This window comes from Peromyscus eremicus, chromosome 8a, assembly GCF_949786415.1.
Source record: "Peromyscus eremicus chromosome 8a, PerEre_H2_v1, whole genome shotgun sequence".
Lineage (NCBI taxonomy): Eukaryota > Metazoa > Chordata > Mammalia > Rodentia > Cricetidae > Peromyscus > Peromyscus eremicus.
In genome coordinates this window covers 7,837,983-7,852,097 of record NC_081423.1, presented here as the reverse complement: position 1 = coordinate 7,852,097, position 14,115 = coordinate 7,837,983, and the positions used below count along the sequence as shown (strand labels likewise).

The following is a 14,115-nucleotide window of genomic DNA, read 5'->3' as shown; positions in this document are numbered from 1 at the left end:
AGCTTCCAGGCTTCTTGGTTGTTGAAGTGTTGTGATGACTGAGCTCCGTGGGAAAGTAGCTGTATGAGTGCCTCATTCTTTCCCATGCATGTATCCCTGAGTACCATGGGGCCAGGTGGGTCTATGGATGTATACTTCAGATTCCTTTAAGACAAGAATTTCTGTATTTACCAGAAATATTTCCCAAGACTTCTCATTAAGAATGACCGACATATAGCTGTGGATGTAGCTCAGTTGTAAGGTACTTGCCTAGCATGCGTGAGTCTCTGGGTTCAATCCCTACTATCACCAGAAAAGGAGGCTTCCTGTTTATATGAAGAGTTGTTAAATATGTTCCCATAGTTTAATTCATTATTCCATCTCAAAAATAAACATCTATTAAGATATAGGAAAGGAGAATTCTATTTTTATTTTAATCGGAAAGGCGATTCAGCAGGTAATAACTCTGAGTTCAGGTCTCAGCACCCACATAAAAGCCAGGTATGGCTACACACTTGCCTGTAAGGGCATCTCTGTGGGGAGTGGAGAAAGAAGGATCATGCAGCTGGCTGACTATAAGTTTAATTGTAGATTCAATGAGAGACCCTGTCTCGGAAAGGAAAAAGCCACAGAGCAATTGACCAGGACACTCAGAGTCTACCGCTGGCCTCCTAACATGTACATATGTATACACACATAACATTCATATATATGCACACATACTAAATAAATAACAAATTAGTAAGTTAAAGTATAAGAGCTTGATAGAGTATTACACCCATTAAAATGAGTTGTGTAAAGGTAATCATGGTATTATAATGAGAAAAATAAATGTGGATAATGAAGTCCATGTCCACACTCTGATTTCAAATGATGGCAGTAATTCTGCCAAAATGGTAATGTTATGCTGGATATCAAGACCAAAAGATATTTTTATTTGATTTATAAGTTTTTAAAAATAATGTAATTTTATTCTACACAACAGGAAAATGTATAGGATTTCTATTTTTAAAGTTTTAATTATATGTGATACATTGACATATTTTAAAACAGAAGACAACCAAAGAGGAAACAAAGTGAGAAATGTTTTGGCTAGCACTCTTGCTAGCCTGGCTTCTCCCTCTCCTCAGGAGAAGCCACTCCTACAGACTGTTGTCTATAGTTCATTTTGCACTTTCAGGCATAGACATACAGAAGATCTGTGTATGTAGTATTCACAGTGTGATCTACATATTCCTGACACAAATAGTATCATGACGTGTATAGCTTTCAATCGGTTCTTATGAATCAATTTGGACTCTTTAGATGCTGATCCATATAGGTGGAACTAATTCTTTCTCATGGCTATATAGCATTCCACAGGTTGATTCAGATCTTCAGTGTTCACTGACATTTCATTATTTTTGTTTCTATTTTACATTAGCAGTTTATAGTTTTTCTTTTTTTTTCTGCTAGTGGCAGCCAATTTAAGTATATCAGTGTGTTCTTCCCTTGAAGAGTAATGCTATTAAACAGATATATTCCCTCAATGTAACATGAAAAGGACAGAAGAATTTATTCTGCTGTCCAGTTTTCCCAGCCTCACCAACTGAGGACACACCTTTGAACTGGATAAGCATTTTCTCTGAGTGCCCAACAGTTCTGAATTACATGTTTATGAGGACTTTCTATTTGGGTGAAAGTCATAGCTCTGTAACTGTTCACAGCGACGTCCACCCAAGTGCTGTACATTCAGAAATCCATGGCATAGCCATTGCATGTGTGTGTGTGTGTGTGTGTGTGTGTGTGTGTGTGTGTGTGTGTGCTGCACAGTTGTAGGTGTGCCTGCATACCCCATGAAGGACTGCAAGAAAAACAAAGGAATCAAAAAGGAGATTGGGAGGGTGACTCGGTTGGCAAAGTGATTATGAATGAGCACTGGGATGCAAATTCCCAGCACCCCCAGAAATGTCAAGTGATAATGACTGATTGATTGCAACGTCCACATTTGAGAGACAGGAAGATGGGAGATTCTTAGAGCAAGCTACAGCACTAGACTAGGGGAGTCATGGAGCTCTGGATTTGGTGAGAGACCTTTCTTATAAAATGGAGAAGGATGGAGGAAAACACAAACACAGTGACATCACCCTCTAGCCTCCAGATGAACCTGTACACACCTGTGTCCACATACATGCAAATGCAAATACACGTACATATTCACATGCACACTGTATATACATGCAAAACAAAAAAGCTCAAATGTAATTCCATAAGCTATGTAATGTATATACATACTTATTTTAAAGGAAGAATTATTGATCAATTCCATATCAAAGGACTAAGAACCAACTCCTATGGGAATTTGAAGCATAATTCAAAGCCCATTCAAAATAGCTGGTATTTCTGTAACACTATGTGTTTATGTGTTATATGAGACATTTCAAAGGCAGTGCACCTGGAAAGAGAACATAATCATCGTATTTTGAAGAGGCAGAAATGGAGGGCACAGAAATAGTGAATGGAGCCTTTTCCTTTGTATGAATATCACCACTGTAACTAGAATTTCCTATAAATTGTAATGGAATCAATTGAGAAAATATCCTTAAAAACTGGAAGAGGGTGTGGTTTTGTAAGAGATTGTATTAGGAAAGTTCTGCATCACTGGGGCATATTATCTGGCATAGAGGAGGAAGGTTCACTTTAGCTCATAATTTCAAAGGGTCCCTGTCATATCCCATGGACATGTGACCTGTGAGACCGAGCATCACAAGGGTCAGAGACCACTTACCTTATGGCAAAGCTAAGAAGTAGATTGGACCCAAGGACTGTGAATAACTTTCCCAGGCATGCTCTCTGAGGCCAACTTCTAAAAGAGCCTGCATCTTCCACCTTTACCCCTCCCTCAAAGGCCGTCATGCAATGGGTCCATCAGGAGGTTAACACGCTGACTGTCTAATCCAATCACTTCACAAGCATTGTCAGCTGATAACCAGGCCTGTTGTACATAAGCCTCTGAGGGGCATTTCGCATTCAAACCATCACAGAGAATATGTCAATATCCATGAAGCCATGTTGGAGTAAGAAAATAATTGTTTTTGAGGTTTACTCCTTAATTGCATGACTTATAAACCATAGAAATAATGCTTTTTTCCCAAAATTATAAGTTATCCAACTTTGAAGCCCAAGTATTGTAATAAAAATTTAGTTGCCAAATGCCATGTTCCTGAGTTCCTTCAGTCGTACATCCTGCTGAGATTTCAGCAACTTCGGGGTCTCCAGTGATGCCTAAGACTGGTCCTAATGCAATGAGAAACATGTATGGGAGGGTGTGAAGGAGGATCTGATGCAGAAGATTGTGGTAATATCAGTGTGGAGGATAGAAGAGGCATCCCATGTCTTTCTAATGTAGATATGATAAACAATAGAAGGAAATATGGAAGTTTTGCAAATTTCACCTGTGAGAGAGCTCTATAAAGACCTAATTAGACCCTCTCTGTTTCTCCCAAAAGCATGTCTGTGGCTAGAGAGGGGGAGCATGGTAGAGGGTGTACAGTACTCACTGGATAGCAAAAACTGGATCTATGTTACAAATGGAGAGCTGGCTTTAGAGGGATTTCCTGAAAGTTGGCAAAGCATGGCTGTTACATAGGAGTCTGTTGCCTTGGACATTTTCAAAAGGCCGGAATGGAGACCAGCAGCCTTAGCTTCCAGTGTGGGCTCTGTTAGTGACTACTGACGTGCATCACAGCTACTCAAAGATCTTCCAACATCGTTCTGTACATCAGGAGCTGGACATACAAAGGCACCAACATTCCAGGTGTCTGGGATCTTCAGAGGAAGTAAAGTACCACCAAGGTGGGAGATAAAGACGGTGCTCTGTGCTTGACTGCTGCTTGTGGATCAATGGGATTTGATTACGGAGAGGCCTCAGTTTTAATTGGCCATCTCATTCCTTCTTTCTGTGCCAAGTTGTAGGAGCGAAGATTCAGACGCAAAATGGAGCTAGCTAAGGGAAACAAAAGAAAAAACAGATTCTGAGAAGCTCAGTCTTGGTTTTCATTGTTTGGGATAGCTGATTGTAGGGTTTTTTGTTGTTGTTGTTGATCATTCAACAGTCTCATTACCATGTATTTGATACCTTCTGCTCACAGTCATCCCCATTGCCTCTCTTAGCCTTGCCCCACCCAGCCCTCCTACCAAAGCTCCATCTTTCCCACTTCCCTGCCTTTTTGTTTTCAGTTTGGTTTTGCTTTGGGCCACACTGTGCTTTAGCAAGGCATGTCTGGGTACGAGTGTGGAGCTGCCCACCGGAACAGAGTAACTCAACAGTGGCTTTCTTGATGAAAATAATGATTTTGCCAGGCTGCCAAAAGCTCCCCTGGGTAGGTGGGCCCCAGGTGAGTCCCTTCCCATGTATGGTTGGCTTACTCTTGTGCAGATCCTATGCTATTGCAAGTTTCTGAGGGCTACAGCCATGTCGTGCCCACAGAATAGCATTTCATAGCCCCTATCTTCTCGCCTAGTTTTGTTTATAATCTACTGAACTCTATCCACGCTTGATTATTACTCTTCATTTTGAAACAGGGCCTTACTGAGTTGCCCAGCCTGACCTTAAACTCACTCTGTAACCATCATAGGTTTTGAACTTGAGATCTTCTTGCTTCAGGCTCCCAAACATCTAGGATGATGGGCCTGACCGAAAGTCAGTCTGAAATATTTATCTTCTGTTTGTTTACTGGGTAAAGCAAGAGATTTCTCTCTGAGCAGGCAAAACAGTCCAGTTTAACAACAGACACTCACAGCTGGGAGCTTTATTGTTGGCTGACTGTTGCTGTCTGGGCAGTCACACATCATAGCTTCTGGTCACCTCTAATAAAGCTATCTGAGGGGATTCCTAACATAAAGTTGCCATTTCTTCCAATGTTTCAAGAGAACCAGAAATTCTACACTTTAGGTGAAATCTATATGTTGGCTATGGATACCTGTTACTAAAAACAGGAAAACAAAGCTGTTACTCAAAATAAAGGACCACACAGCGCACGTGTTCAGTGTATGAATAACTGCTTCGTTTGTCCTTTGGATGTTGTCTCCTGCTCTATTTCATCTATGAGGTCTCTGTTTAAAATGCATGCAGGTTATTTTCTAAAGTTTTATTACACTCACTATAGCAAGGCTTGTACACCAGGGATCTTGTCCAGCATTTTTCTAAAGCAGGCTCGCACATAACCCAGGACAAGCTACATTTCAGGGAGGCGGGGAGTCTGATTTGATGCAGCTCCCCAAAGACCCATCTCAGAGGGGTGAAGCTCCATGTGCCTGCCTGGGCTTTGCTCCATTGCCTTGTCAGATGGGACCCTGGGAGGTTAGGAGTGGTAGGCTTTATCGGCTATTCTCTTCCTTTTGTAAGCCTCATTGTTCGGTTTAATGTCCCTGATGAAAATCTCAGTTTGTGAAGCCTGGGGACATACATAAACTGTCTCAGAAATTAAAATTGGGATCATTTTGTCCATCTTCCTGACAGTGCAGGCTTGTATTTCCAGCAAGGTTATCCCAAGGGTCTCTTTCAGGTACTAGAAGGAGCCACAGAAAGGATAAGTCCATTTGCGTGTGATTTGCATATATTTACATAAGTCTACTTGAGGTCTGTTAGTCTGAGCAAGTCTGTGCAGAGGTGACTTTCAAGGGCAATCCTCATTGCCTTCACTGGAAGATGGCAGTCCCTAAGAGGTCCTTCACTGCTTGTAGAACATTGAGCATCTGCAGGGCACACGGAAACCAAATCCTAGCCAGAGGAAATAAGACCACTCAGAAAAGCACTTTGTGCCTTCTGATTCCTCATAGTAATCCCAAGTCCATGTTTATGGAATATTTAGTATTTGTCAAATGCTTTTAAGTGTCTAGAACTCATACTTGACAGTCTTGCCCAGCTTTGCTCTCAATTCTAATGAGGGAGAATGATAGAGAAAACAAATAAGAAGAGAACGAAAGCAATGAAGGGAAAGGGGAGAGAGAGAGGAGAGAGAGAAGATACAGTTAACACCTATGTAGAAAATTTAACTGAGTGATCAATCAGTGAGTACCCCTAAGAGAAGGCAGGAGAGTGATATTGAGTATCATATTCTGGAAAGGAATTGGAGACCAGGACAATACCTGGACACTTGGGAAAGATTTGGGGAGTGTTCTCCAAGAAAGGTCAGGAAATCTCTAGAAGTTCAGTTAGTCTGGGTGGTTTTATTCAGATTAAAGATCAACAGTCTATATCTTAGAGAAATAGAGACAGTGGTGCAAAGTGAATGGACCTTGGATAAATTATCATTTTCTAGTCCAACACAGGGAGTTTGTGCTTATCCTGAGTCTAGAAGGAAGATGGAGTTCCGATAGAGGAACAGAGCAAGTGATTGGTTTCTTCCATGACTCTTTGGCCACTGCAAATAGAATGGATGAAGAGAAAAGGTGAATGACTGGGTTTTATTTATTTTAAATTGTTTGAATATATGGATTTTTAATTGTGTGCCTGTGTATGTCTATGAGTGTGGAGGTAAGTGCATGTGAATACAGATGCTTGAAGAAGTCAGAAGAGGGTTCTCAAGCCCCCAGAGCTGGAGTTATAGGTGATTTTAAGATGCCAAACACAGGTGGTGGGAACTGAGCATCATTCCTTTGCAAGAGCAGTACACTGGGTTATCCCTCCAGCCCCAAGGGTGGCTTTTAATTATTGTTATTGTTTTGTTTTGCTTTGGTATGACTTTTGTCTGGCAAAAAAACATATTGTAGAGAAGAAAGGCACTGTCCCTAGTTTAATGGAATACTTTTTTAAGTGGATTGTATATGAGATATGAAGGTAAGGTAGCAACTATTGAGCAGAATTTTGAGTGACCAGATGGCTGGAAGTGCCACTGGCTGAAGGGGAAAACTGAATGAGAATCAAGTTTCATGGGAGAAGGGAGAGTTGACAGTGGCATCCAGTGCAAGCCCAAGATTCACAAAGATATTCAAGCACCCTGTCTGGGAGTGGGAAGCCTTGTTTAGAAGAAAGGTCCGAGGTAAGAAGGGGCATGGCACAGTCACTAAGACCCAAAGTTGACTTAAGCAGGCTCTCATGTTGCAGTCAGGTCCTCATATACCTCAAGGTCCAAGACCAAGTATTCCCCTGCCTCCAGCTAGGTCCAACTTCCCAAAGGCTATTCAACCTCTCAAAACAGCACCACCTACTAGGGACCAGGTATTCAAACACCAGGATATGTATCTTCCAAACCGTAACAGCATTTTAAAATAAGCCATTTCTATTTCTCGGGTCCATTTACTGAAAGATATTGGGTATTTGACCCCTGATCCAAGACACAAGGGCACATCGGGGCATGCAAGGTGGAACTCATTTAGAAAAATGCTTTCTGGGTTTACATGGAGTACTGAGTTCAATCCCCAGCACTTCATTAAGTGGGTATGGTATGCCAAACCAATAATACCAGTATTCAAGAGAAGGAGGCAGGAAGATCAGAAGTTCAAAGCCATCCTAAGTTACATAATGAGTTCAAGTCCAGCCCAGGCTACATCAGATTCCTAGGCTACATAAGACCCTGTCTCAAAAACAATTCTACCACTATAATTTCCTTAGAAATTTCCTAGGAAAGACAGAACCAATCATAAGCTCTGAGGCCTAAGCATTCTTCCCTGTTGTTGCAAAAACCAATCAACCAACAAACGAACAGATCAGTGATATGCTTTCCAGTTTATGGTTGTTCTTGTGTGCTGTCTTCTTGAGTGACAATTTCTAAGGAGCCAGAGTTCACAGTTAAGACATATTTCCATCAGTAACAGTAAGCAAACCAGAGACTGCTGTTAATGTCATAGACAGGTGACTTGAAAGTGACCTTCACTATTTAGCACTCACTAAGGATTTTCCTGTTCCTGAATGCATTGAAATGTATTCCATACCAGATCTCTGGGGGATAAACTGTTGTCTCTGTTATTCACAAAGCGCACAGCAGAGAATTGGAAGTCTCTACTAGCTAGAGGTCATAATCAGGAAGGCTGATGGTCAGAGTGTGTTACCTCAAAGAGTTCTGTTTATACAAGCTTTTAAATATCTGTGACTTTGATGCAAGGCAACATGTGATGGATTATCTAGCAATGTGATATGGAATAAAGCAAAAACTGAGATTATCGTAGTGGATTTACTGATATGGTTGAGCATGAATTCTGTTTTTTGTTTTTTTTTTTTTCCACAAGGTTCACCTGTAGCCGGTCAGTGGTTTTCATTCCTTTCACTTGTGATACCAGAAAACCAAAAAATGTAGACTCCAGATTTTGTAAGCAACTTTGTGCATGTTCACCTTACAAAGCCTTGATACTTTCCAACGCAAACAAGTACCCTATCTCAGTCTGTGTTCACTGTGGTTACCTTGAAGGGATAGAAGTTCCTGACGCAAATGTGATGTAATCCTTCTGTGCTTATTTTAAGGCTGGAAATTAAATCCAGTTGTGGGCGCCGTCTACAGCCCCGACTTCTATGCAGGTAAGGAACTTTGCTTTGCACGCCAAAGTCTTGCTTGGTCATTTCTAAATGTGCTTTGCCTGCCCCCTATATCATGGGTTTTGTGGCTCAATCTAAACGAGGAATCCTGTCCTAACAACTTCTCAAGGATTTCTTGGGGCAAAACCAAGAGTGTTTACAATCTCCAGTGATGGAGGGGGGCTCACACTTGTGAGATAAGCATGAGGCTCTGCCACTCTGTCTTTGCCCTAGGAAAGCATTGGGGCTTTGCTCAACAGGACACTGGACAGAGGGGTGGAGGCTCAGTCCCATCGTAATGCAATGCCCTTGCCATGCACCTGTTAGCTGTGCATTTCCATCAGAGGTGCTTTCCTCTTTCCTGATAAAGCAGAGGGTTGAGTCAATCATTTCAGCAAAGTGCAAACTGGGAGTTTCCAAGATAGAGTTTAGGTGAAAGTTAGGAGGATAAAAAGAACTTAGGTCTTTCTTTCTCCATGGATAAATTTGTCTTAGCAAGTTCAGTTCTGTCTACTTTGCTCCATGCATACGTCTCTCTCTTTCCCCTCTTCCCTTCCCAAGTGCCCTTAGTAGGGAAATCTACCCACTCAGACAACTCAGTGAACAAATCAGGGGAAGAGCCAGAAGCCTCCACAGCTAAGATTTCTTACTTTAATATGGCAGGTTAGCCTGTCACTGATCCTGAGGTGTTGTCACCAAGGCTACCTTGAAAGCCTGGTACTCTAGTAGCAGGCTTTTCTTATGGGTATGGGGAAGGAGCCTTCTGATGGCATGCCTCCTAAACATTGTACAAGTGGTAAATAGTTGATCTGAGCCACTCACTTAGTGGTAGGAGTAAATTTTGGTTTATTTTTTCCTGTTGCCCAACTCCTGCCATTTTTCTGAGACTAAACATCACTCCTAGAAGATGTGAAAGGAGCAGAACCTAACTACTCTTATGCACAAACCAAATTATGAAACCTTGAGGACCTGAGGAAGGGGCATACAAGAGCTGAGATTTGTATTTCAGCTATGTTTGTGAGCCTCTTCCTGTGTGAGCTTTGATTAAATCTAGGGATTGCACCACCATGCAGGAGCTGTGTTCACTCTTATAGGGGAGGGTACACTTGGCTGTAAGGCTTCTCAATTCTGTGTACCCTACCTCCTGAGATGATCACAGGAGAGTAAAGAACATGGAAGATGAACCAGGCAGCCCAAATTCAGACACTTCTTCCCCTATTTGCCAGATGTGTGACTCTGGACAAGTTATTAAGCCTCCCTGTGCTTTAGTTTCTTCATCTCTCAAATGGGGATTATGATAGCAGAAGTACATAGGTGTTTATTAGAATATAAGGAAGAGCTATATGAAGCCCTGGCTACATATTCAGCATCACATGAATGTTTGTTGAATAAGCAAGTTAATATTCAACCTTTGTGTCATGGTGGGAGAGGACATGTTAACGGCTGATAGAGCTGAGCCCTGAACACACTATTGCACTCCAGTTGTTTTCATTACTTGTAAGACTGGCCTCTGAATTCTCAGCATATCTACTTAAGTGTTAACTTCTGGGCTTAGGGGCATGGCTATATGTTCAGGAGCAAGATGCACCTTGGATGGTATTAGTATTCTGGGGTAAAACTTTTTCAAAGCTAAAAATATGCAAAATCTCCCCAAAGATCAGAGAAGATCTGGCTTTCACATACCTGAAGGGACAGCCACAAATCTGCAGCAGCTGATCCAAGGCAGTGGCAGGTTCTGTAGACCTGTGAAGGTTTGTGCTATGTGCCTGTGTTCAGGTTTTTCTCTCCAGAGAAATGGGGTCAAGAGCAAGAAGCAGAAAGTATTCCCTTGGGGAGTTGGTCACAGATGTGGGTGTGATCTGAAAGCATTGTATAGTTTTCCCTTCCTAATGGCCACCCTTGCCTCTACTGACCAGGATAATGTCAACCATCTCCTTTATTTGGGATTCTGCCCCACAGTGAATACCTGCTGGTGTTGAAGAATACAAAGGTTACAAAGAATACAAAGGTTGAAGAATACAGGGTTAGACTGACTTACATATGCAAACATAAAGGAATCTGCATTCCTTAAACAGCATCAGAACATTAGTTAAAACTTGATCAAAGCCCAGCCGAGGCAGAGAGGTCTCCAAGTACAGAAAGAGAGCAAGTTCAGAGGGGTAATGTGTACTCCATATTTTCTGTGGGCTGGCACTATTCTATGCACATTCCATATATGATTGTATTCAATCCTTATGACAGTTTTGCAAGTTAAAACACAAAAGTATACAAAGGGTATAGATCTCCTTTAGGATTTCACACACACAAAAAAAATAAAGTAGGGCTTTGATCAGTCTTAGGGGCTGAGTCCTTTGTAAGTGGATATCGTGACTTCTTTATATTTTATAAATATTAAGTCTACATTTCTGTGACTGTGCCCTGTGATCATACCACTTTCTAAAGTGAGACAAGCCCCCTGGTCATTGCTCTAGCACCACCGCCATGGTAGGTATATGAATTGGTTGTGTGAGAACAGCCTCAAAGAGATCTGAACAACTGATGATGCCTTATGAGACTTTCTCAAGAAGTGAAAGTTTTTGTTTTTTGTTTTGTTTTGTTTTGTTTTTTTAAGCAAGGAACCTGCCATAGAAGTGCATGCATGTGTCTCAGCACTTAGGAGGCTGAGGCCAGAATGGGTTACAAATTGAAACCCTGTTTCCAAAAACAAAAAAAAACAAACAAAAAACACAACAAAAAAAGAAAAAGGAAGCTGAGGCATTAGCTCAGTTGGCTAAACGCTGGCCATGTAAGTGTGAAGTCTGGGTGTGATGACCCATGCCTTCCAGCTACACACCAATGACTAGGAATTTACAAAGCATCTAAACTTCCTTAACTATAAAACTAGTCTAGATATCTCTTGCAGTTTGGAAGGTGCCTCATACCAGAGATAAAAACCTTGGCCATGGCTTTCTTTAGATATTTCATAGGTCATCTCTGTGTATGACCAAGATGGAAAGCCAGACTCATTAGTCATTTCTCAGTCTAAGATGTGTTCATGACAGATTTCATGACACTCCCATAGCATAATTATTGATTTTCCTCAAGCTTATGCAGAATGAACTATCCAGCCTCCAATTGTCTCTCAAAATGGGGCATGGAAAGTTCACAGATTTTGTAAATTAAAATCAATATTTTCAATCTCTCCTAAAGGTAATTTTCCTAATTTAGTGGACTTTCCCCTAACATTTATTTTCTCTTTTAATTATAAAATGGCAAGTTATTGATTTTTGTATAGAACCTTCTGGTGCCCCCCAGTGCATTTTTATTGCTGATGTCGGATGGGGGTGGGGAGGGAAGGCTCACTTCTTAATGAAGACCTTTAATTACTAGCTGAACAGTATTAATTTGCTTTGATAGATTATGACATTTGCACGTACACACACACACACACACACACACACACACACACACAATCCTGGGAAACATTTAGAAAGCCATTTTAAAAGGTTTTTCGTTTGGAAGGTTGTGGTTTTTTGTTTGTTTGTTTGTTTGTTTTTTCTGGTTTCACTTCCAGTCATGCTTACTATGAACTCTTTTAATTTCTTATTGACTACAAGTGGGGTGAAATAAATATACATAAATCTGCATATTCTAGGAGCAGATATAAATCTTTTCCAAAGACAGGTGGATGTTCTCATATAAAGCTAAGCAACATATTGATTATTTCCCCCAGTCTAATTATCTTCAGACCCTGTGAGGTTTATTCTCAAGATAAATGATTGATAAGTCAATTAAGACACAGATGGGTCTTAAAGATTTTGACCAATGTGTATTGGTGTGGCCACACCATCTTAGGGTTTAAATAAAATTTGGGGCGCTAATAGAAAAGGAATATCTATGGGTATCTACTCCCATCAGTATGCCTCAAGTTACTGGGTGTAATTAGAAAGAATATGTCGAAGGATCAGAATAAAGAAGGCTCATAAGGGATTCTTACCACACCCCTGTCCATAGAGAATTCTATTTGCCTTTTCTAATAAAACATGTTGAGATCTGGGGAGATGCCTCAGCTGGTAAAGTGCTTGCCTTGCATATATGAGAACCTGAGTTCCATCTCCAGAACTAAAGTAAAAAATCAAGGATTCTGGCATTTTCCTATTATCTCAGCCTAAGGAGGGAGAAAACAATGGGTTTCTGGGACCCTACAGCCAGTCAGTCTAGCTTACTTCTCAAGCCTCCTACCCCAGTCTCAAAAAACAAGGTAGATAGTTCCTGAAGAACAACACCTGTTATATTACCTCTACATGTACACAAAAAACACACATTCATGTGTACACACATGTACACCCACATGCACACATATGCAAAAAATCCTTACCACTTGGAAGTATAATGTTTTCTTTTTTTAGAGATGATACCTATCCAGTAAAATGGTTGATTCAATATACCTTTAATGTTCATAATAAGTGAAGCAAAATAAATAAGAAACAGAAGGTGATTCAAAGTTGTCATAGTGGTACTGACAAATGGCGCCGTTCTGATCCTCAATTGCTAGTAAGATCCACAGGGCAGAGCTTCCTCACACTGTATATCATATCAGCCAGCTCATTTCTGTGATTAAATATTCCATCAGTGGGGCTAGAAGGTGGCAAAGCTTAACAAGATTCAGAAGATGTAGCACTTGAACGCACATAACTCACTCCCATGGTTCAGGAACACCCAGCCTGCAAAGGGAAATTGCAATTTAGTTACATTACTCCAGGAGACACAATCGATAGAGAAAGGAAAGGAATTTCTAGTGAATTGCAGATCAAAGATAGCGTTATGTCTCAAAGATGAGAAAGGTTACTATTAGAAAGAAAGGGGGAAAAAATAAGAATATGCAGAGTACGGCAAGTGGAAAACTAAGATGATGGGGGAGGAGAAGTGGCCCTATTGCCAACTACTCTCATTAGCAATATTTGAGAAGAAGAAGGACTCTTGGTTGATAAACCTAAAAATATTTTTCTGTTTGTTTTGAGACGGAGCAATAAAAAGGTACTAAGAGAAAGGGCATGCTGGACTGCAAAGTCCCATTTGAAAGGTGATCAGTTCTTAAAGGAAGCTGATGCCAAGGTCATGGTAGGATCAGGTCCAATAATGAGGGCAGGAGAACCTCACCGGCTCTAAAGTAAGATATAAATTTAAGGGATTAGTGTGATCACTGAAGTCTCCTCCATTGGCTATGTCCGTATCAGGGAGCCTGGCCTTAGACCGCATCCCATGGAACAGGTGATGGGCTAGTGGATTGAGATCTCAAGGTGAAGCTTAAAAACAAAGAGTTGGGATACAGCACTCTGTGATTGCTTATCTCAAAGGGCAGGTGCATTTGACCTTGGATTATCTGTACAAATGTGTGGGTTTTCTATGAGTGTTTGGCCACTGTAAACTATGATTCATCTCAGAACTGGGTTAGAGGAAGATAGCATGGAACCCCTTCCCCACTTGCCCTTTATTGAGTCCAGTACATTTGAAAAGGATGACTTTTTACACTTTTGCATGAGTCTCTTTCTAGCTTCTCTCCTGTGTTTTGAACATGTTAGCATCTCCAAAATGCAAGCTTGTTCAAAAGCCATTGTGTGATGGTTAATATTGATTGTCTACCTGACAAGAGAATCACCCAGAAG

The 14,115-nt window shown here is 41.0% G+C and overlaps 1 protein-coding gene across 17 annotated transcripts in view; it reads left to right on the top strand.

Moving 5' to 3' along the window:
• Rbfox1 (RNA binding fox-1 homolog 1) overlaps positions 1–14,115 on the top strand; it is a 369,263-nt gene that overhangs the window by 261,947 nt on the left and 93,201 nt on the right. For 16 of the 17 annotated variants that reach the window (XM_059269141.1, XM_059269136.1, XM_059269131.1 and 13 more), the window contains one exon: positions 8,420–8,473. The exons of the other annotated variant lie outside the window; for it this stretch is intronic. In XM_059269141.1, coding sequence (XP_059125124.1) covers positions 8,420–8,473 — 54 coding nt within the window. The remainder of the gene's footprint in view (positions 1–8,419; positions 8,474–14,115) is intronic. 17 annotated transcript variants of the gene reach the window in all.